This window comes from Corvus moneduloides, chromosome 6 (assembly GCF_009650955.1).
Source record: "Corvus moneduloides isolate bCorMon1 chromosome 6, bCorMon1.pri, whole genome shotgun sequence".
In the NCBI taxonomy this organism is placed as follows: Eukaryota; Metazoa; Chordata; class Aves; order Passeriformes; family Corvidae; genus Corvus; species Corvus moneduloides.
The window spans coordinates 22,106,013-22,129,021 of NC_045481.1; the positions used below are offsets into that span (position 1 = coordinate 22,106,013).

The 23,009-nt window shown below is 41.1% G+C and overlaps 3 protein-coding genes across 3 annotated transcripts in view; 2 read left to right on the forward strand and 1 right to left on the reverse strand.

Moving 5' to 3' along the window:
- Nucleotides 1–17,963, forward strand: SNW1 (SNW domain containing 1). Its single transcript, XM_032110971.1, has 14 exons — nt 1–104; nt 1,134–1,287; nt 3,666–3,827; nt 9,520–9,615; nt 9,707–9,813; nt 10,652–10,756; nt 10,850–10,919; nt 11,713–11,778; nt 13,019–13,135; nt 13,491–13,632; nt 15,232–15,328; nt 16,143–16,260; nt 16,966–17,129; nt 17,206–17,963. The coding sequence occupies exons 1-14, from the start codon at nt 91–93 to the stop codon at nt 17,408–17,410; spliced, it is 1,617 nt and encodes a 538-aa protein (XP_031966862.1). The 5' UTR covers nt 1–90; the 3' UTR covers nt 17,411–17,963.
- Nucleotides 17,896–22,232, reverse strand: SLIRP (SRA stem-loop interacting RNA binding protein). The gene is made up of 4 exons (XM_032110973.1): nt 21,773–22,232; nt 21,580–21,638; nt 19,782–19,889; nt 17,896–18,020 (listed from the first exon to the last, which is right to left on the reverse strand). The coding sequence occupies exons 1-4, from the start codon at nt 21,864–21,866 to the stop codon at nt 17,961–17,963; spliced, it is 321 nt and encodes a 106-aa protein (XP_031966864.1). The 5' UTR covers nt 21,867–22,232; the 3' UTR covers nt 17,896–17,960.
- Nucleotides 21,908–23,009, forward strand: part of ALKBH1 (alkB homolog 1, histone H2A dioxygenase) — a 14,180-nt gene continuing 13,078 nt past the window's right edge. Inside the window, exon 1 of the mRNA XM_032110972.1 lies at nt 21,908–22,058. Coding sequence (XP_031966863.1) covers nt 21,933–22,058 — 126 coding nt within the window. The 5' untranslated portion in view covers nt 21,908–21,932. The remainder of the gene's footprint in view (nt 22,059–23,009) is intronic.

Genomic DNA, 23,009 nt, shown 5'->3' on the forward strand with positions numbered 1-23,009 from the left:
CCACGCTGCGGGCCAGGCGCATGCGCAGGTGCCGCCACCTTCCCCCTCCTCGGCGGCCCGGCTGCCGAGCGGACGGCGGAGGCGGTCAAGATGGCGCTCACCAGGTGGGTCCGGCGGGCCCGGTCGGGCCGTGATGGCGCTGCGGCTCTCGGCCGGCCCGCGGCTTCCCCGCCGCGCTGCGGGCCTACGCCGACGGGAGCGGCCGCGCTTGGGGAGCTCGCCGAGGGGCCGCGGCCTCTCCTGGGCAATGGGCCCGCCGACGGGGCCGCGGCCTCAGGGAGCGCAGCGAGGGTCGGTCGGGCCTGGGGGAGCCCTGGCGGGAGCGGGTGTTTGGCCCGTGGTTCAGGGTCCTGCTTCCTTCGCGTGTTCCCTGCGGGAGGAAGGATCTCCTTTGCCTCGGTTGGGTCCGTGGGGTTCTGTCGAGGTTCCCTCACCGTCAGAGAGGGCGAGCGGTCTTTGTTGCGTGTTGGAGTGTCTCTCGCTGGACTTGGGACTGCAGGTCCAGTGGCCGCCCCGGAATCCCGTGTTTCTCTGGGTATTTTCTTAGTAAACGCACAAAAGGGTTCTGTAGATAAGAAGAGCTGAAAAAGAGGAAGTGAAGAAATTTGGGTTCAACTTGCCCGTGGCAGGGAGGTGTCAGGTGTTGAAGAGGGGAGCTTGTTGACAGATCTGTTTGTGGGTGTTTGCCTTGAGAGAAAGGAAGAGCGAGTCATTGGGACTAGAGACACAGGAACATAATATTTGTTTCTTATCCATAGCAGTGGAAAGAATACCCAGTAGTATGTGGCATTCCTGTTGGAAAAAGGGCATTGTCACACTTCTGTTCAAACACTATGTGAATGTGGGTGAGTTTAGTATTAGGTTTTTTTAGGAATCTTATACAATGTTGAGAAAGCACACATTGCCTTTGCCATTCTAATCTCGGAAGTTACTGAATCTCAGAAGTTGTTCTCACATTTATGAGTGCAATGCTCAAGTTTCATAAATTGTTTCTTAATCTGTAGAGAGTGATTGTAGAGAAAGTAGTAACTTAGAATGAAGTTGACTCAAGCATAGTTGAGTATTAGTGAGTAAAGTTACCAGAATGAACTTTTTATGTCATTCTCTTTTGGTGGCTGTCCATGGATGTCCAGTTTTTTGCCAGCTCCAACTCAGCTGTCCCAAGATCAGCTAGAACTAGAAGAAAGAGCAAGAGCTCAGAGATCCAGGCAGACTGCTCTGGTCTCATCACGAAGGGAACCTCCACCATACGGTTACCGGAAAGGATGGATACCACGGGTGCTAGAGGTAAATATTTAAATTCATACAAGTAGTAGTGTGTCTGCTAAAGGAGGAAAAAAAAATCCGGAGTAGAAATAAACTCTGAGCACTGTGAATGTAGCTGAGAATTGTGCAAAGCCTTACAAGCTGCATCATCCAGACTGCTTGATATATTCTTGTTTTGGAAGAGGTTCTAATCCACTGGATTTCTTAAAACATTTGATGGTAAACAGGATGGTCTAAGTCTACCTCTCTTCAGAGATTGTTGTGCCGTATTACGGAAATACATCTGTGGTCCTTTGGGTTTACAGTCTGTGAACGCAAGGGTCCTCCGAGAAAGACGTCCATATTGTTCCTCTGTCACTGTTAAATACACGTTCCAGATTATAGGTGAAGTAAGTGAACGTGTGTGTATCAGAGAAGAGAACACTCAGATGTTCTGTTCAAAAAGATAGCTGCTATTGGGGGACAAAATTACAGTTGGAAGAAAACTTAAAAATTAGTCAGATATTTGTTAAGTATGTTACTAGCAAAAGGGTTTTGGACAATGTTGTGTGTCATTAGTTGTAACCCTTGCCAATTTAATGTAATTTGAACTGGAACTGCTAAAAGTAGAAAGAAAATACAGATGGGTAGCTCTGATTACAAAACTGGTTGGAACAGTCTCACTGTGAGCTGGAAAAACCTTGCAGTTTGAAATGATCCTTGACAATAACTTTTGAGACCTTTTCTGGTGAGTCACAAGCCAGTGCTCTTGGGACCAAGCATGCTGTTGAGGTTTTATTACAGTACTTAATGTATGATCCTACGTTGTTTCCAAATACCATAATTTCATCAGCTTGTAACAACGTTACCCTCATTTATGTTTGAGTGCCATTTTTGTAAATCCAACACTGTTCTGTGGTGATCCATGTACTTCAAATAGTAGTTCCAGTGGTTCACTGAAAGAAAACATTCTTATGTGGGTGATGTTAAAAATTATACTTTCATTATATCCAGTGTAGGCTTTCCTTCCTACACTGTTGAGTACTTAAGTTAATGTTTCAGTGCTTGTTCTTTCTAAATGTTAATAAAGAAATTTTTTAAGAAGTCAGGTGCTGAAGGTTTGCAAAGAGTTTCCTGCACCACTTGGCCACAAATTAATACATACCCAAAAAGGCCTGTTAAGGGCTCCTTTCTGATTCATAAACAAGTGCAAATTCAAAAGCAGCAAATGCTTCCAAAGCGTAATCTTTGTCCAGTGATCCTGGAATGCCATTGCTGGAAAAAGCAAAACCTGTTCTTAATACATTATGAGTTATGCAAAAAAAAAAAAAAAAAAAAAAAAAGGAAAAATGACTGAATTTGGCAGGCTAATACTTAACAACAAATTGTTGAATGTGGGACATCCAGTGGAAACCTTCAAATAACTGAAACTATGTTTCAAGGAGCATTTGCAGATGGCATAAGCACACCATCCCTGTTTGGAAGTGTTCTGCTTGGTCATTTCCAGTCTCAGTCCACTCCATCCCCATAGTGGTAACTACTTGGTCACATGGTGAGCATGAAGGGAGACAGATCTGCTCAAGACACCCATTCTTATTTTTTGATGTGTTTCGCTACCAGACTCCATATAAGCCATGCCGTTGCAACAGAGAGCGGGATAGATGCTCATGCTGCTTTAAGCAAATGCTTCCTCCAAAGCATTGCATTTGAAACCGTAGCCTGAAGTTGTTTTGTGAGTGGTACCACTGGGTGCTCTGTGTTACTGAGCCAGGATTATCTGCTTTAAGAAGTCTTTTGGTTAGATATTTATTAAATCTTTTTACACCAACACATTGTAGGAGAGAGGAAATAAACTGTAAGAATATTGGGCTGTTGCATGCTGGGCCAGTTTTCAGTGTATTTACACGTCAAAGTAAGGAAATGCTTGACACATAGCATTGTAAAGCTATGAGCTACAGGCTTTGAAAGGAATGGAATGTTTTTTTATCTTTTTCACTTCATTATGGTGTGAAAAGCAACAAATAACCAGTAGAAGTCTTCATAAAAATGCTGCTCTTGTAATTTTAGTATCCGCAGTCGCTTTATAGCGGAAGGTCAATTTTTGAAGTTCTAATTAATAACTCACATGAGAATTAAATACTTAATTTTTTTATTGTCTGTAGCATAGTATTGCCTGCACATTCTAGTCAGTAATACCTGTTCTTACTTTGTGCAGGGAATAATTACTGCAAGATGGCTCTCCATTTCAGTGTCTTTTAATAACTGCAAGTTCTCTCATTAACTGCTCTCTTTCCAGTGAAAATAATAAAGTTACTGGAGCATTCTTGCCAAGTTAGTTTTTGTTGAAATCAATCTGCTCTCTCATTCCATTTTGCATTTTTTTGTCTTTTGGACATTCACTACTATTTTCTTTTCTGTAGGATTTTGGAGATGGGGGTGCTTTCCCAGAAATTCATGTGGCCCAATATCCATTGGATATGGGCCGCAAGAAGAAAATGTCCAATGCTTTGGCTGTTCAGGTGGATGCAGAAGGAAAAATAAAATACGACGCAATTGCTCGACAAGGACAGTCAAAAGACAAGGTAATACTTCTTCCAGTATGTCAGCTGGCATATATACTTGGAAGAGTTGTGCATACACATTGCATATAATTGAACTCATTGGTCTGGCATTAGCCACATGGATTGTGTCCTCTTTTCTTATGTAAGAACTAAAATAATGTCAGACAGAAATTGTGGTCCTCTCTGTAATATAAGAGGTAAGGCAAAAGTGGCGAGAATCTCTACACAGAACTTACTTGATGGCTTAGCAGTTTTCATTTTCCAATGAAGACAAGAAACTGGAAACAGTTCTGTGGCCTCATTTCAGTATGTAGAGAGAGGGGACAAAAAACCGGACAGAAAACACAGGTCAGCCTTCAGAATACCGCACTTTGTGTCTTACTGATGTAACATTTGGCACTTCTGGTTGTTTTCAGTGTTGTTGTGTGCTCTGTGTTTGCTGTTGTTGTTTAATTGCAGCAGAAAGTATTGCCAGTGGTTATACTCCATAAGTTTTGTGCTGAGTGCAGAGATGGCAAGATTCTCATGGAGTTTTTTAGGGGGGAACTTCAACTTCCTGTATCCAGTAGCCTTTCTAATACCAAGAGATGACTCTTGAGATCCTAACTAGTTTTGAGGTCAGATACTTGGGTCTGCTAAGTCTACTTTAAGGAGTGTTTACATCTGCCTTTTCAAGTGTTACCAAGTGGGCTACATGGACTTTAATTCTCTCAAGCAGGTGTTGGGGGCTGGAAAACTGCTCAGGCATGATCAAGTGTATGACCAGCTGTTTCTTCCAGCAAGCATCTTCTGTAAAGAATAGGGTAACACAAAGAGAGCGTAAACAAAGCGTTAACTACACAGAGTGTTTTAACTAGTAGATATGAATAGTTGTTTTCAAAATAATTTGACTTCTTGGGCTTTAATTTAGGGTGCCTTGAAAAGCTTATGGTTATGTAATACGCCCCATATTTTACTGCATTTGAGGAAGGGAGGAAACCAAAATATAAACTTTACCTCTCCAGCAAAAAGCTGGGATGGGCATTCTAAGAATATCAGGGAAAATACTTTTAACAGATAAATTTATTGTTTTAAATAGACTCTACTGCCAGTAGGATTTTATATTTAATTAATACTCTGAGTGTCAAAAAAGCATCACATCTTGCATATCCTCATCCTATGCCTCATATGTTACTGCAGTACCTTTGAAAAAGATGAGTGCAAATTGGTCTCCATGCTGTCATGTGGAAGAAAGCAGTTAGACTAAACAGAAAAAACCAGCAGTGGCAATATTTTTATTGAGGAGACTTTCCTTGGAGTTCCACCAGACTTTATCTAATGTCTGGAATTATTTTTCAAGAGGAAGGTGTTAAAATATTAATTTTATTTGAAGAAATTTTTTACTAAATATTTGATACTTCATGCTAAATAGAAATGTTGCTTTGTCGAAAGCATACAAAATAATTTCAAGCAGATAATTAGACAAGAAGTAATAATCATACCAATTTTGGGGAAGCTGCAGGCCAAATAATAAGAAAAAAATTAGTGTAGTTAAACCCTCATTTTTACAACTTGTCAAGTACATCTTTACTTACTTGTAGGATTATTTGTAATTTGCATGTAATAGAACTGTTCAGATTGGAATCTTAGTACATTTGAAAAATAACTAGATATGATAGTAGGCTTGAGGAAAAAGTGACTGTAATCTTTCACTGACTCTTACTTGGTTCAGAGTTAGGAAAATACTTCTTAACAGGTTAAATTAGAGTTAATTTAAGCCACTAATGTTTGTCATATTTGATTCATGAAGATCTGTACTTTCATTAACTTTCCATACAGCATCTATAGTGAAGGCAGTAATATTCTTGTTCTCATTCACCAAGATGGAACAGATGTGGGGCTTTTCCAAAACCAGGCTCTATAGAACTGTAGTTAGGGTTTTCTAACCCTGAGCTCTGCCTTCTGTGTCAGCTTGATCCTAGTTGCATCCAGCTGGATGTAAATGCTGAGATTAAAGATTTAAGTATTGTGATTCAAAGGGGAGTCAAACTGAGAGGAAAATTAGATCACAGATTCATAGAGTGGTTTGGGTTGGGACACCCTCTGCCGGACCAGTTTGCTCAGAGCCTCACCCATTCTGGCCTTGAACACTTTTCAGGGATGGGATATCCACAACTTCTCTGGGCAACCTGTTCCAGTGCTTCACCACCCTCACAGTAAAGAATTTATTCCTAATCCTGATCTAAACCTACTTTCCTTCATCTTAAAGCCCTTCCCCCTTGTCCTGTCACTACATGCCCTTGTAAAAGGTCCCTCTCCAGCTTGTAGGCTCCCTTTAGGTACTGGAAAGCTGCAGTAAGGTGTCCCTGGAGCCTTCTCTTTGGGCTGAACACCACCAACTCTCTCAGCCTGTCTTCATAGAAGATGTGCTATAGCCCTGTGGTCAATTTAGTGGCCTCATTTGGACTCATTTCAACAGGTCAACATTGTGTTTGGGGCCTCAGAGCTGGATGCAGCATGCCAGCTCAGGTGTCGGCAGAGCAAAGTAGAGGGGCGGAATCACCTCCCTCGATCTGCTGGCCACACTGCTTTTGATGTAGCTCAGGATACAATTAGCTCTTTGTGCTGCAACAGATATTTGAAACAATTTCACTGGAAGCAGCAGAACTACTATTGCTTGATTTGATTTGCTTTGCAGGAGAAAATATTGGCAGAGATGTCATAGGGAGCAGTTCTTCAGTGATCTGCGTTGAATTGAATAATGTGGAATATTTTCTCTTAAGACCTTCTGATAGTACAGTGTCAGTAGAATTAGATACAGAAGTTTCATTTTCCAGAGAGCTGCAGCCATAATTCAGTATTTCTTCAATCTTAATACTTAAAGCTAAAAGAAACAGATACTTAGCAGCCCGACAGAAATTAGATGGAGTTTATTAACCTATTCTAGGAGCTACTTCTTTGGTCTGAGTTAGGAAGAAAATTTTGCTTTCGCTACAGTTTATGGATTTTTCAAAGTTGAATTTAGTATTCTGCCTTCCTGTAGAGGCAGCAGTTCCATCACCCAGCCCCTATATCTAGATGACTTGTCAGCAGTTTCTACTATTGCAGTGGTTCATCTCTCTTGCATCTGTTCCCTTACATATTTAAAAAACAGTTGCTTCAGAGAATTTTCCCTGAAAAATACTGACACAAATGTGATAGTCTGACAAGCCTCCTGTTTGGGTTTGGCAGAAAATCTGCTAGACGTGAAATGCTGGCTAACATTAACAGACCTGGATGCATGACCTTATGGATCTGAAGATGGGGTTCCTTCCGTCTGGTTGTCGAGATGGATTTCTAGCCTAGCTGTGTGGTTAGCTCTTGTGCTGCTGTAAATTCTTTCAGCACTTTCTCTACTTACGTTACTAAAAGCCAGGCTAAAATAACGCATCAATAGTGATATATTTTGGCGAGACTGATGCTGTCCCCTTATTAGGAAAATAAAAACATGTAATTGCATCCTGTGTTTTTATGAAGACAGAAGAAAGAGTGAAATCAAGGAATGGAACTGTTAGGTACCTTACTTTTTTCCAGCAAGAATAACTTTTTATGTTGGAGTTGGATTTCTTCTTCATGGCCCAAGGCTGTGGCTTAGTTGTTAAAGGAGAAAAAAATCACAAAGCTTATTTACATCTTTTTTTTCCCCAAGATTGTCAATTCAATTGAAACATTTACAAGAGAGTAGTTCCATTGTTGAAGTCCTGTCACAGCTATGGAACAGGTCAAAAGAACATGAATATAACTCAAATAATCAAAAGTGTTACTTACTTGCAACCTATTTGCCTTTGTGTCAGAGCTTGGTTTGAGAGTTTGTTACCCTTTTTTTATCTGGTGTGTGTACCAGGCTTACAACCAGGTAATTTTAATGATTTCTAAAATGTTATATGCTTCATATGGAGAAACCATTCTTTGACAAGGAAGGAATTCATTCTGCATTGCTTGATAGTAACTTCTTGATGTACATATAGGATTGATGAGCACTGTACAGGGCTGGTTGGAATATATAGAACAAAATACGTCGAGGACAGGATTTCTCGTAGCAAATTAAGAAATTTCTATCAAGACACTTGAACCTGTCAAGTGCCTTGTGAGACTCTGAATGTGATTGATGTCTAAATCCTGCCATGGTACAGTATCTTAGCTAGTTAAGTAATATTATTCTCTTTCTGCTTGCAGTGGCATGCAGATTTCTAATCACTGCCTGTTAAGGCTGCCCCAGCCAGGGAATCGCATGGCTGTACCAAAAACTTGAGCTTTTTCTTTGTGTCTAGAAGGAGATTCTGCTTTTCAGTAGCAATCAGAATGAAATATCTAAAACACAGGCTGATGCTTCATTTCAAATTTTACAGACTGAAAAATGGTAGTGGATGGGCACAGTACAATGTCAATCAATCCCAGTCTCCTCTTTATCTTAGATTAATGAAATGTCTCAACATTACTCCTAAAACAAGATAAATGTCTCGAAAAACAACAAAAAGAAATGTAACTTCTTTATCTGCCTCTTTGTATCACTTCAAAAAAGGACTACAATGAAAACAAGAGTATCAAGTTTTTGATGGCAGCAGAAGTATTTGTATTTTCAGGATAGTTTAATCTATATTATGTATTTCTTCCATAATAAAGCATCTTGCCATTTGCATGCAATACTTCAAAGTTTAAATAGTTCATATAGATCATTTGTACCTCACTGTAAAGTAGTTTTTAGAGTGCTCTTGGACCACCACAAGGAGCACCTTCTTTTATTTTCTTCTTTTGTCTTTTGGGATGCTCTAAAGCTCCTTCAGCATACTTTGTTCTTCATGCAGCAAGACACTTGGACTTAAGAGTTAATTACCTTAGAGGAACTCTGCTCTTCAGATGTCCTTCATTCAGCATCTGAGACGCTAGAATATTACTGATACTAATTCAAAGGATTAAAATTTTAGGAGTGAAGGCTGAGAAGCAGAAAATCCTCTCATGTGATTAATTAATGCTGAGGCTAAAGGTTAATTTTGTAGTTGGACATGTACTGCATAATGAACTTGAAATAATAGTTCTTGACTTTTAACCCTTGGAACTAAAACTTGCTGTTTTGTTGGATACTTGTGAAGCATTAATGTAATACAATACATTTTTCCCTGAAGCCATCTAATAGTGTTCTTTCCCAATATTTTAAACCGGGACTGGAAGCTGCCAGCAGCTAGCTGCATGTTGTGTGAAAACTCAAGTACCTATATAAGGGAAAGTGTCAAGACCAGATTTCTCAAGTATTTATTTTTTCAAGAAAATAGTAAACCTAATGATGTGAAAAAATCCAGATGCTGGAAAATACTTGCATGAAATTCTTGAGTAATCCTTGAAAACAAAGTAAAAATTTGTGGGGTTTTGTCTGTCTTGAGGTCCCTAAAAAGGAAAATACTAGGAATGGGAAACAGAAAACTGCTGTCTAATGCCAGTTCTGAGAGCAGTTTATACAATTATATTTAATCAGATTGCTTTGTTTCTTCGATCACTCCATCTGTAAAATGGGGTCCAGAGTATATATATAACCAGGTCTTCTATGGGAGTAATTGAACGATATGTAATTGTAGTGCATTTATAGTTGTATATTAATTTTAATTAGTACCCAAAATATAGTCTAAGCCTGAAAGATTTCCTTTGATATATGTACATTTATTCCTGTTCATCAGCACAAGTAAAATCTAATATCTTCCAGGTTATTTACAGCAAGTACACAGATCTTGTGCCAAAAGAGGTCATGAATGTAGATGATCCTGAACTGCAAAGACCAGATGAGGAGGCAATTAGAGAGGTATTGTATGCACTGATGTGCCTAGTAAGCAGTGGTATGCTTTATGTCTTGCATATGGGATGAGATGCACACTGTGGTATTTTTTCTTCAGATAACAGAGAAGACAAGAGCAGCCTTGGAGAAATCAGTCTCTCAGAAAGTTGCAGCAGCCATGCCAGTTCGAGCTGCTGACAAACTAGCTCCTGCACAGTACATTCGGTATGTAGTGCTGGTGTTTGTGCAAGATGTTGTGATAGACAAAATGGATTAAAATTGGCATATTTGTTTAATTTCTGAGAACAGAAATTCCTCTTGAATTCTGTTCTTCTGTAAGGAATATGAAACTGGCTTACATATTTTGAATTAAACCACTAATGATCACCTAGTTTGAAGTGTGTAGAAATACGTCATTAACATGTCATGAGTTGTGGCATTTTGGTGGGGTTATTGTTTTAGCAACAAAACACAGATTTGCTAGGGATCACTATTAATGATGCTGCCCTGAAAGGAAAGTATTTACTGCAAGTTTCAAGCCACAACAAGACATGTAACAAAGTTCTTCCTCCATAGAAAATGAGCAATTGGAAAGAATTGGAATGATGAGGAGGCTGATACTCATTTATGATGATTTTCTGTTTCAAACACAGAAAAATTTCATGGCAGGGTTACACTTGGCTTGAGGTTAATTCTGAAAAAAAAGTATGTGAAGAGATTGGTATTGAACAGTAAGAAGTCACTAGGGCTTCACAGACATAGGTGGAGGAGAGTATTGTGACAAGCTGTGTGTATTGTACTTGTTTTTCTTCTATTTCAGAATCTAGGTCGAAACAGGAGAATATAGCCCTGAAGAGAAGTTACATTCTGTCTGGTGTAACTGAGTCTGCACTCAGTGCAGTATCATCTAGGCAGTTACCTGCTGCTGACATTCATAGTGGAATAGTCTTAAACTGTTGTGGATAACATGAAACCACAGCTAGAGCAGTGAACTGAGTAAAAAGGGAGGTGGGAAAGGAATATCTAGCTGTGTGCGGAAAACTGAGCACTCTGTTTTATTCAGGTACACACCATCTCAGCAAGGAGTTGCATTCAACTCTGGAGCAAAACAGAGAGTTATTCGGATGGTGGAAATGCAGAAGGACCCTATGGAGCCTCCAAGATTCAAGTAAGTGTTCACAGCTTGTTCAAGGCAAGTAGAAGATTCTGAAGTGTATTTCTGTGCAACATGATGATTGTAATTGTTTTCGTAATTGCTCAGAATTAACAAGAAGATTCCGCGAGGACCACCATCTCCTCCGGCACCTGTAATGCACTCTCCTAGTAGAAAGGTATGAAGCACCATAGCTGTTCTCAGTTTTGAATGCTTAGGTGGGTCATAAATTCTTCTTTGATCTAGTTCATTTCTGTGTACCTTCTCCTTACTGATCTTTTGATGTGATATTAAGTGATAAACTTGGTGCCTGGTGCAGTGTTTTTGTTTGTTTGTTTGTTTGTTTTCATTTGGGCAGTTCTGTAAGTTGCTGTCTTTTTATCTATCTTGTCAAAGGTTGAGTAGATGTCTCATGTATTTTATGCAGGGCTGCATTGCTAAATTAGTTCATGGCATGAATGAGTTGACCAAGGCTTTAGCCTGGGTACCCTTATGTTGCTTTCAGACAACACTGTTAAAATAATCTTCCATAACACTAAGTTGTGTCATTAAGGATTAGCTCCTTCTGAGAAATGAGTGTAGTGGTGGTTCATCAGTTTGGTTCAACTTCAATGGCTGCTAAGTGTGCAGATGTTAACAAGCTGGCTGAGAGTTACGGCCTGTGTGACAAAAGCTTAAGAGGATGGCTGAAGAGCTGTCGGGACTTTATTCAGTGTTGGCAAAGATACAGTACAAAAATAAATCCCATGGCAGAGAGTTTGGAACCAGCTGATCTTTAAGGTCCCTTCCAATCAAACCATTCCTTGATTCTGTAATCTTATTGCTCCTAAGAAGAGTTGGGGTTTTGTAGTGGAGTCCTGAACTTTCTACTCTGACTTATTTCAATAGTTTCACAGTTGCTTTTGAGAAAGAAAACAGTATTTCCTTTTACTATCATTCTGAAGATGACTTTGCTTCTTCTCTTAAATCAGATGACTGTGAAAGAGCAGCAAGAGTGGAAAATTCCTCCATGCATTTCAAACTGGAAAAATGCAAAGGTAATTAAGTTGTCATAAATTTATTTTTCTAATGTTGCACCCTGATGGGAAACTTCTGCGCATGATTTAAGCTTGAATAATACTGATTTTAAACCTCGAGAGTTAGGTAAACTGGCTGCTTCTAGCATGAAGAGCATATGATCATACAGCTCATTTTTCTTCAGTTTGGCATATAAGGGTTGTCCAATTGAGAGTATAGAACTGAGGGAAAATATGTTACTTCATGGCAGAGATTATAAATTTTGAGAGGAAAAAATTATATTAATTAACATCCCCATAATAGCGCAGTCGAAACTCAAAACCTCTCGAGGTCACAAAGTAAAGCCATCTAAACTGAAAAAGACCAGACTGTCAGAGACCCAAGCATGTTTCTTTTTAATACTCCAGTCCATATTTCTGGAAAGTTTTCCTTGTTGCATTCTTTCATTAATTAATTTTTACCACTGGTCAGCTAGCTATTTTTGTTCCTTGTTTGAGTAGGTCCTGTCCCATTGATTTTTATCAGCTGTTAAGTTTATGTTCCAAGACAGGGGAGAATTTATTCGCTGCAGTAATTGGTTTAATCATTCTGAAACATACTAAGCTGTTGTCCTGAGACAGCCCCTTCAAATGGAGGAAGGAAAAGCTGCATGTTTGGAGGTTACTTTTTTCTTGTGTACCCCAACACAGCTGTCTGACTGGGACCGATGCTAATTAGGAGATCAATTTTTAGGTTGCAGATGCTAAAACCAAAGCAGAAATTTTGTAGAGCTCACTAAAAAAATCTTAAAATATCATCTATTAATAATTTTGAGTTTCAGCTTTGGAAAACAAAACTGGTATTTAGTGTGTCTTGCTGGCTGCCTTGCCCCTTACTTTCTTATTTTGAATCAGCTAACCTCTTAACAGGTAGGGAAACCATTTAGGTAAAACAGCTGAGATACTGGAGAAGCTATTATCTGTAGATTTTTTAAGACAAAGCAAAAAGTGGACCTTATCAATTGAAAACTTTCTTTTGTCCTAAGATGAAACTTGAAGGAAAGCTGTGATTCAGATTTGGTGGGAGGGTGGAATTGGAGTGAAGCTTAGTATTACCTGGTAAGAATTTGAAGTACGTATGAAAAGGAGATCCATTGAGGCATAATAATGATGGGCTATGAGTTTTGTATGTGGTTTTTTTTTTCTTACACAATAAATATAATAATGCTTGTTATTACAAATACTGTTTCTGTGATTAACTGCCTCTCTGTTTCCACTGTAGGGTTACACCATTCCATTAGATAAGCGTCTGGCTGCAGATGGCAGAGGATTGCAGACTGTTCATATTAATGAAAACTTTGCCAAACTTGCTGAGGCGCTCTATATTGCTGACAGAAAGGTCAGGTAGTTCTTTAAACTGTTTTGTTCCATATAGTTTTACTATCTTTGTATGCTAATTTCCTTCAGAAAATCAGCTGTGAATAGGCTATAGCTTTTTGATTTGTTCTGCTTCTTTGCTAATGTAAGACTTAAGGTCTTATCCCCACTATCTTGGAATCATTGGCTCAGCGTGGGTTAAGTTATCGGAAGTCATGGGTCTTGTCTCTCAGCGCTAACTGCTGTGGCTGATGGGCTTTAAGCTTCCTAATTTTGGCTTCATTTCTGTTCCTGTTTACTAGCTAACTCCTTGACAGATCTGCTTGTATCCCAGGTGGTAGGCTTTCTGTATTTTTACCTGTGTCTTATTTGTGCAGGCTCGTGAGGCAGTAGAGATGCGTGCCCAGGTGGAGAGGAAGATGGCTCAGAAAGAAAAGGAGAAACATGAGGAAAAGCTCCGAGAAATGGCTCAAAAAGCCAGGGAGAGAAGAGCAGGGATCAAAACACATGTTGAAAAAGGTACATTTCTTTGTTATTAAGATGCTATGGCTTTTTTTAACACTGAAATGTGGAGCAATAACCTGAGAACTTACAATATCCAAATACCAGCTGAAATTTCTAAGCATTACATCAGTTCGTCTCTTCACTCTATTGGTTAAGTCACTGGCTGGTTTGATGGGATGCAGGTTTGAACCTCATATCGGTATGTTGGTGTATACAGGTTTAGGACACTGAGAATTTTGGAGTTAATAATGCATCAGTGCGAGTGGTGGCTTTCATGGACAGTTCTAAACTAATGTTTTTAGAAGCAGCATGTTGCAGACGAAGGGCAACTTTGTTTAGAAGAACTAAACCATCTTTTAAGTTTTCAAAGCTGGTAAAACACAATATTCTGTCTCTTGCACTGTTGTAACTGGTCTTGCAGAGCTGTAGTTTTGTTGGCCAGCAGGCTCTAAAATCCCTGCTGCCAACCTAACTAAATTGTCACCATTGTGATAAGTCTTACGTTCTGATTGAAATCACTCTTCAAAGATCAAGATGATGAACTTACAGAGCAGTTACGATCTATCTAGAAGGCGGAGGGATATGGTCATACAAAGCCAGATCCTGCAGCTGGGATGTACTAACCTCTTACCAACAGGCTGGGGGCTGGCCAGCTGGACAGCCACTCTGTTGGAAAGGACCCAGGAGTTGTAGTGGACAATATGCTGAATATGAGCCAGCAGTGTGCCCTGGCAACTGTAATGCTAAGGGCATACAAAGCTGGATCCGCAGGATTGTAACCAGTAGGTCAAGGGAAGTAATAATTTCCTTTTATTGGTGACCTGTTAGACTGCATCTGGGATACTTTGTGCAGTTATGGGCCTCCAGGTACAAGACGGACATTGATAAATAGGAGTCAGTTCAGTGGAAGGCCATCAGAATGGTCACAGGCTCAAGTAACTGCCTGTTCAGGTGATGCTGAGAGAATAAAGCTTGTTCTGCTAGGAGATGATGTGCCATTGGGGCCAAATAATGGGAACTTACCCACAAGATCATCCCATAATGATTCCTAAATGATTGTCAGAGCTCTTCACCAAGTTGCATGGTGGAAGAATGAGACAGTGGTCAAGAGTTGAAGCAGAAGGTTTCAACTATATGTTAGGAGAAAAATTTACACCATGAGGACAAACAGCAGTGGAACAGGTTGCCTAGGAAGTCCGGCAGTCTCTATCCTTGCAGGTTTTCCTCACCTGAGTGGGGAAAGCCCTGACCAACCTGGTTTGAATTCAGCATTGATAGCAGGAGGTTGTGAATTAGACTCCCTTTCAACCTGAGTGATTTTCTGATATTGCATTCCTAGACAGACAAGTATTCGAAGCTCTTGAAAGTTGGAAGAACATAGTTGTTAGGGTATGTCTGCTTTGACTCTTATCAAGGACAGTCAGTTGCTTGGGGCATAAGAAAGCTGTGGTGTTCCGTGTGTTCACTTTATTTAAAGTGTAACATTTTCAATAGCACTAAGGGTCACTACTCTTCTGTAAAAGAATACTGAATTGAATTACTGTGCCAATGTCTGGCATAGTTAATTCAAACTTCAAATATTTGTCTATAATGAGCAATCTTGTATTTGTTCAGAGGATGGAGAAGCTAGAGAAAGAGACGAAATCAGACATGACCGGCGCAAAGAGAGACAGCATGACAGAAATCTTTCCCGGGCAGCCCCTGATAAAAGGTGAGTCACAAAAAAAACCTGGTTTATTCTTGTACTGGCACTGGCTTCCCCACCAGGGAACCTGTTGCTGGGCTTTCCTCTTCTTGATGTGAGTGCCTGAATTTTATCTTGTGGAGATAGTCACTGGTACGAAGCACAGTTCATTGTATGAAAAGGTATTACTGTGTGAAAACATTGCAATATTCTCTTCAAAATGTAGAATTTTCCACATGAATGGGAGAGAGGAGTGTGCTGTGTTGGTTTTGTGTGGGTTTTTCTTTAGCAGAACTTCAGTATATTCCGGTTTAATTAACATGTTGACAGCAAAGATTGAAACCTGAATCCTCTAATTTTGGTGAGACCAGAGTTATCAATAGTGGCTTTGCTTCTTGAAGCTGCTCGTTTAAAGTAAGCTTAGATTTATGAAGGTAGGCTGAAATATCTTACTAGCTGAAGCCACTGAGATTTCTGAGTGCAAATGGTTTCTGGAGGCTTAAAATCTCTAATATGTTAAAATTGGATTGCTTGGCCTTCCCAGAATATAACTACACTGATTCTTGCAAAAATAAATATGACATTTTAGACCAAGTCACCTTGATGTGAATTGCAGATAGTGGAAAGCAAATTTAAATGTCATGCCCAGCTGAACATAACTTTTCCAAATGTTTCCTTTGCCAGGAGACAAATTTTAAATGTTACCTAGTAAGGAAGAACAACAGTCAAAATCTGGCTCCTGCGGCAAATTGTTAGCATCTAATACAGGATCCAGTTGCAATTGAACATGTCAACAACTATGGTTTACTGACCTCATAAAACTTTTAAATTTTTAATTCAGGTCAAAGCTGCAAAGAAATGAGAACAGAGATATCAGTGAAGTTATTGCCCTGGGGGTACCCAACCCCAGGCCATCCAATGAAATCCAGTATGACCAGAGGCTGTTCAACCAGAGCAAGGTAAAATACCTTTTCACAGCTGTGTAGCTTTCTATGAGAACATGTTCATCCTTCCTTAGTGGGTATGGCTAGAATACTAAAGGGAGCCTGTTCTCATGGTTGGTGTGGATGCACTCAGAAAGAAGTCTTTACATAACTGATTAGGGAACTGTTGATTTCCTTTATCCAGAGCCTGTGCAAAAAAAAAAAAAAAAACTCGAATATTCTAAGTGTATAGCTGAATTAAAGTGTTTTTGTTGTGATTTTTCTCACTGGGGAGTGGGGAGAAAAACTATTTTGCCTTCAAGCTGCAGTGACCTCATTTTCTTCTCTTGTACAAATGTACTGACCGAATAGGGAAATCTGCTTTCAGAGAGAAGTAAATACTTTCTATTCCCATTACTGCTTGTGTTAATAATACTTCTGAAGATATAAACACTTGACAGCAACATTTATTTTCTCTGAATTTTATACTATTCAGAGATGACAGAATATATTAGGCTTCAGCAAATCCCTCAATAGACCTGCAGTTTGTCAATCATTCTTTTTCATGTCTCCAGTGAAAGACTTGCAGGCAAGAACGGAAAGCTGATGAACCAAAAATTAACAAGCAGACACTTCTACTTTCACAGTTTATATAAGCCTCTCTATAAGTGTGATTTGGATCAGTCAGCTTAAATTAAGTTAGCTGACATTTTACAGATTCATTTGTGCTGTTCTTCACAGGGTATGGACAGTGGCTTTGCTGGAGGAGAGGATGAAATTTATAATGTTTATGACCAGCCTTGGAGAAGTGGCAAGGATATGGCCCAAAACATCTACAGACCAAGTAAAAATGTGGATAAGGACGTGTATGGTGATGATCTAGAGGCTCGAATAAAGACCAACAGGTAAGGAAATAAATTTAAGAAATATTCTTAATTAGTACTCTGAAGTTAGTCAGCTGAGAATCATCTTCTCCTGCAGGTTTGTTCCTGACAAAGAGTTTTCTAACTCGGATCGTAACACAAGAGGCAGGGGCAGAGATGGGCCAGTTCAATTTGAGGAGGATCCATTTGGTTTGGACAAGTTTCTGGAAGAAGCTAAGCAACACGGTGGTTCTAAACGGCCATCAGACAGCAGCCGCCCTAAAGAACATGAGCATGAGAGCAAGAAGAGGAGGAAGGACTGAATGCCTCTTCTCCTTGAGAGGTAGGGAAATGGACTGCAAGCTTGGACTTCACGCAAAAGGATTTTTAATAGTGGGTGTACAGGAGGATGGCGTTGTAACACAGCAGTTCACAACTCTGGCCGTGTGGATATATACACACACTAATTCTTCTACATAGGACTGCTACCCAAGGAGAAAGGAGACCACTCTGAAACATTTCATAAGGGAATTCATGATTCTTTAGCAAGTTCTCTGACTTTGCTGATTTCCCCATTGCCCAGCATCTCAGGGTAACAATGTAGCCCCCTTCCTACAGCTTTAGTTTTTGTAGGTAGCTAAAGCTTTGACTTGATCTGTTAAAAGCTTTCCTGCTGTATATAACGATCGTCTTATGCTGTAACAGATGCTGGGGTGTTTATGATTCAGTGTTTTAGTGCGGCTATACAGTTTTTTTGAACAAGGGAGGGGAAACAGCTGGATTCTGTTTTAAAACAAGTACTCATTCATAGTTTCTCGGTAATCTTTATTTTAGTTTCTTTACATTTAGTGAAATAAAGCCTCCTTCCACCACTCATGCACTTTGATTCTTTCTTTGACTGCGTCTTCTACGGGTCTGCTGTCTGAGAGTGAGCTGAAAACAATGGAAATTATTGAAATTAGCTAGGCAAGAAGGTTTATTTTTCATTTCATTATTTTCCATTGATATGGAAAGCAGAAGATACATTTATAACCAATTCAGTTTCATGAGCCCCAAGCCAGGGCTTTCCTGACAAGAAAGTTGAATATATATGGACAGCAATTGCTTGTTGTTCCAGCAACTGTCTAAACCTAGCCTAGAACCAAGTGGGAGAAGTGCTCGTGTTCTAGAGAAGCCTGCATTTTTTAAGAAATGAAAATAACTACTGCTTGCCGTCTGCTTTTTATTTCACTATAAAGAAGTCTCTTAGCTTGCACCTCTTGTGAGAGTATAGTCTTTGAAGCCTAGGCAATTAAGTGCATGTGGCTATCCTTAAAGCTTCAAGAATAAAAGCAGCAAAAATTTCCAGGAAACTTACACAAAATACTATGCTATTTCTAGTACTTAATGTGGTAATTGCATACAGATAACATCCTAGTTCAGCACAATTTATGAAGGACCAGCCTACTGCCTATCTAGTCACAGTTTAAGGAGTCTTAATTTCTGCTTCCATTTTTGTACCACAGTTGGAACTTGCAGGTTGGTTCTTCTTGGGAATGGGTACTGAAGTACCACAACCAACAATAACTTATGCAGTAATATGAACCATGTCAAGCAAAATACTTTATCACAATCAAAATACTGCATCACTGAAGTCTCCTGCCAATTCATTTTACTTTTACTTTCTACTAGCATTCAAAGTCTCAAAATAAGAAACTAGTTGTCAAAAGGATATTGAAGAATTTGTATTAATTAATCAAAGGCTTGAACTGATTGTGTCTGATAACACTAGCCTGCTTGTTGCTCATGACTTCACTCTGTAGTACACCCTCTGAGTAGTTGTATCAGCTGAAGCACATACAAGTCTGTAAGAAAATCCCCTATTTGGGGAACATACCAGATGCAAGTTTCTAACGATTTTGACATGAGAGCTGTTAACAAATCAATGGCTTTGGGCAGCCATTGACTCCCTGTCCTTTATTCCTTATCTGTCAACACCACGGCACACTAGACGTTGGGAAAACGGTGAGATGGCTTTGCTCAGTTTCTGTGTTGGAGTGACGCTGGAGGATATAGTTGTCTGGCTCTAGCTGACCAGTCAATGACATACAAAAGTGTCTGTGTGCCAGACCACTACACTGTCTTGATCCCATACACTAATGCACTAACATTTAAAATGTTAAAGATGGAGAGAATAAAACCCTACACTAAAGCAACTTTAAATTTGCCTTGAACACATGAAAGCAAGCAGCTGATTTCTCCTATATGAAATGACAGCTGAAGAAAAATAAATTTCACTAAAGTTCAAAACTTAGCATCACTTTCTTTATCACGTTTCCCCAGCCACTCAACATCCAGATCAGATGTTGGAATCCACCTGCAGAAACCTGTGTTTCAAAGTGCAAACTAGTTGCATAGTAAATCCCAAACAGTTTTACTGAATTCATATTACTTTAGCATAGCAGGAGTTTTTAGTCTCTTGCATGTGTGATCTCTCTGGTAGCTCTATGATCTTGACCCTTAACAACTCAAGCTGAGAGGAGGGAATAAACAGAAGTGGTAATGATTTAAAAAACATTGAAAGCACACTGAGTGACAAAATCCTTAACCACACTTTGAAAGACTGTGGTAATATTTTCATGTTACTGTATCCAACTGAAAGCAGAATTAGAGTCAACTCATCGCCTTACTTCATGAAAGGAATTAGCACATTACCTTGGAACCTTCAAGAATGTGGGAGTCCTTCTGTAACACATTCTGAACTTCTTCTGGAGTTGAGAATTTAATCCAGCAATAACGTCTGTGAAAGCCTGTATCTCTGTCCTAATTACCAGTTAAAAAAAACAAAATGCAATTACTATAGGAAATACTCACAGAGGCTGTTAAAAACTTTCTACAGATATTGAATTTAAGGATTATTCAGAAATGATCAGAGGAACTGGCACACTTGCTGTTTCTTCACACTAAGACATTTGCTGTCAGTGACAGCATGTGGGGTCTAGCAAAGGCTGTTCTACATACCTTTCAATTTGAATCTAGCAATAATTAAAAAAAAATCACAATCTTAAGATATGGTTGAAGCCTGGAATAATGCATAGGCAGTAGTTTCAAACTGCAGTATTTATCTACTAATAATAGTCACTCACAACAGAACTGACATTTAAATGGCCACAGTACATGAAATGCATTCAGCAAGATATAAAACAGCTACTTCAGAGACTAAGAAAGCATTCTGCAATTCAGAATGACAAACACTAACTGCACTGGAAAGAAAAAAGTTATTTTTAGAAATAATTTACCAGTCAGAAAAGACAATTGTCAATAAAGAGGTGATAATGAGGAAAAGCCAGGTGTATCCAAGTGCCTTCTATGTCTACTCAGATCCCCCTCAGAGCTCACAACAGCTCAGCCACTCTGATCATCAGGCAACACTTCCAAACCACCAGGGAAGTTTTCACCTACAAGGCACTGCCTGGTTTCAGTATCACAGTGATGTCTAAATTAGGCTGTCCTACACTGGGATTTTTGTACCTCTGGCAGTTTTAAGCATTAATGAAACTTCTTAAGTAATCACTGAATCTAAAGGTACACATGCATGAGTTTGTGGTAAGCCACCAGACTTTACAACAGAATGATGCAGTCTGTCCTGGGCCTGAGGAAAAACGATGTGACAGGCAGGTGCCTAAGCTTCAACTGTTCAAAACAACCAGGCTGTTTCAAACTATCTTTCTCCATTTCCACACTAATCCTCAACTGAGGTGAACCCATCAGCTCACTAACTGAAGTTCACTACACACTGAGCTTAATCTAACAGACCATTACTTCACATGGAGAAACACAAGCGGACAGAACCTTGATACTTTCAGCAATGGCCTGCAACTTACCCACAAAGGAATACTTTTTGACTGCTCATCTCTAAGAAACTGCATTAGATATCTATGATGCCTGACCTACATCCTCAGGAGATAAACAGCCTAAACGACAGAGGCATTGGTAGCTTGGCAGCACCCTGCAGAGGTTATGGGTTTTGTGTTAGCCTCGCACTCTGGATGGGGTCTGAATCCACAGCAGAAAAAGATGCTAGGTTCATACCCACACCTTTCGTTTTTGGCCAGCTAGACCAGGCACATAAAAACTTTATTCTCTGTCAGAAAAATAGTAACACGATGATAGAAAAGCTCAAAGCATTTTTACATTAATTATTGAGAAATGCCAGCATCAACAAGATGTGAAGGATGTGCTGTGTAAAGCTCTTTGAAAGCCAATGGAAAACACTAAGCTTCAATAAGGCCTAGCGCTCGCAGTCAAGTGGTGATGCTCCTGCGAGAAGGAGCTAAGGGTAGAGAGCACTGAAAACCTCACTAGAGTACAAGATGAGGCGTCCAGACTGCAGCTCGTAGGAAGCGGGGAAGCTGCTTCGGAGCAAGGCCTCAGCCGCAGGACCAGCCGGCGGCTCTTCCCTGCTTCGCCGAGAAGACACGAACTGCGGCCCGGAGGACGCGCGGGTACTCACGAAAGGCAGCTGGCACCTCTGCACCGACCCGAACTGGGAGAAGTACTCCTTCAGCTCCTCTGTGGGGAAACGCACCTGGTTATCCGGGCCCGGCGCCTCCGCGCAGCCGCGCCGCCCTGTGCCGGCACACGCGGCCGCCCAACCCCGCCAGGCCCAGCAGCGGTGAGGGATGGGAGCGGGGGCGCAGACTCACTGCTCGACACCGTCCAGGGAACCTCGGCCACGAAGATGTCGAAGAGCCGCCGGGAGCGGCGCCCCACCGCCCGCACTGCACTGGCCGCCGCCATGTCGGGACTGCGGCGAGAGGGGAGGACGGAGAGAAGGAGGGGCGGCCCCGCCCCGGCCGGCCCGAAATGGCGGCGGCGGCCCTGACCCGTGAGGGTGGGGAGGATGCGTTTCGCCGGCTCTTTCGATTCTATCGGCAGCGCGACGCGTCCGACCTGCGGGGCGTGGTGGACTTCTCCTCGCCGGGGGGCCAGGTAATACCAGGTTGCTTCTGCCCGTGCCCCGTGGCGAGCGGCTCGGAGGGCGTCCCGCTTTCTGCGCGGTGTCTCTGCGGGGCTGTGGCGGTGTCGCTGCAGCCCGTTCTCTCCACCTGCTGTTCCCCTTTGTGCCCGACGCCGAATCCCTGGTGCCGCCCCGTTTCTGGCTAGAGGACGCTGCACTCGAGCGCTGACCCTCTTAGGGATCCCAGTGATGTTTTACAAATGACGGCGTGACCTGGGAGGGGCAGCTGGGAAGGGCCCGTGGCCCCTTCGCGCGGGGGGCCCTAAGCCGGGCGCGCCCAGGGTCCCCCTGGGCCATGGGGCGCTGCCCGAGGGAGCAGGGTGCCGTGCGGCCGCCCCTGGCCAGCGCGATGCCTAGTCACGGGTTTACTACTTTGGCTGATACTTCATAATGTTTCATTAGCTCCCTACTCTGCACTAGGAGATCTTCAAAGCTTCTAATAGAACCACGTGATACTTAAGCAGCGGAATGTATTGACGTAAAAACCCCCAAGTTTCGCTCTCGGAGCTGACACTGTTTCCTGGGCCTCCTGGCCCTTGTCTTAGCCCTGAAGTACTTGGGTGAGCTGGGATCAGCTGCCCCTTGCTGTGCTGTTTTCCCCCTAGTCAAGTTTCTTCTCCCTTCTCACTCTTGTATAATAAATGCTTGGCTCAGTCGTCAGGGTGAGTTCAGCTGTTGCAGTGGGTTGGGGAGCACAGCTGAAAGCAGTAGCCATCATAGTAATTTACCATGCCTTTAGTGATGAAGATATGATCCTTAAAACTTGTCTTCTGTTTCGTCACCTCACAAAAGGATGACACATAGCTGCTGAAGTGTTGTTAACCAGGGATTTTCTACTTAGGAGCCTATGTCAAAAAAAGGAGTGGGGAATATAGTTAAAATGAAACTTTGCCTAATTTTTCATAGTTTCAATACTTAGTCTT

Excerpts from the sequence above, each read along its gene's own strand:
- SNW1 (XM_032110971.1), top strand. Across the intron at positions 11,779-13,018 it reads CAAACTGGAAAAATGCAAAG|GGTTACACCATTCCATTAGA; the intron begins GTAATTAAGTTG and ends TTTCCACTGTAG. Across the intron at positions 17,130-17,205 it reads GCTCGAATAAAGACCAACAG|GTTTGTTCCTGACAAAGAGT; the intron begins GTAAGGAAATAA and ends CTTCTCCTGCAG.
- SLIRP (XM_032110973.1), bottom strand. The coding sequence starts at position 21,866 with ATGGCGGCGGCCAGTGCAGTGCGGGCGGTGGGGCGCCGCTCCCGGCGG. Across the intron at positions 21,639-21,772 it reads TCCCTGGACGGTGTCGAGCA|AGGAGCTGAAGGAGTACTTC; the intron begins GTGAGTCTGCGC and ends GTTTCCCCACAG. Across the intron at positions 19,890-21,579 it reads AGAGGTGCCAGCTGCCTTTC|GACAGAGATACAGGCTTTCA; the intron begins GTGAGTACCCGC and ends ACTGGTAATTAG.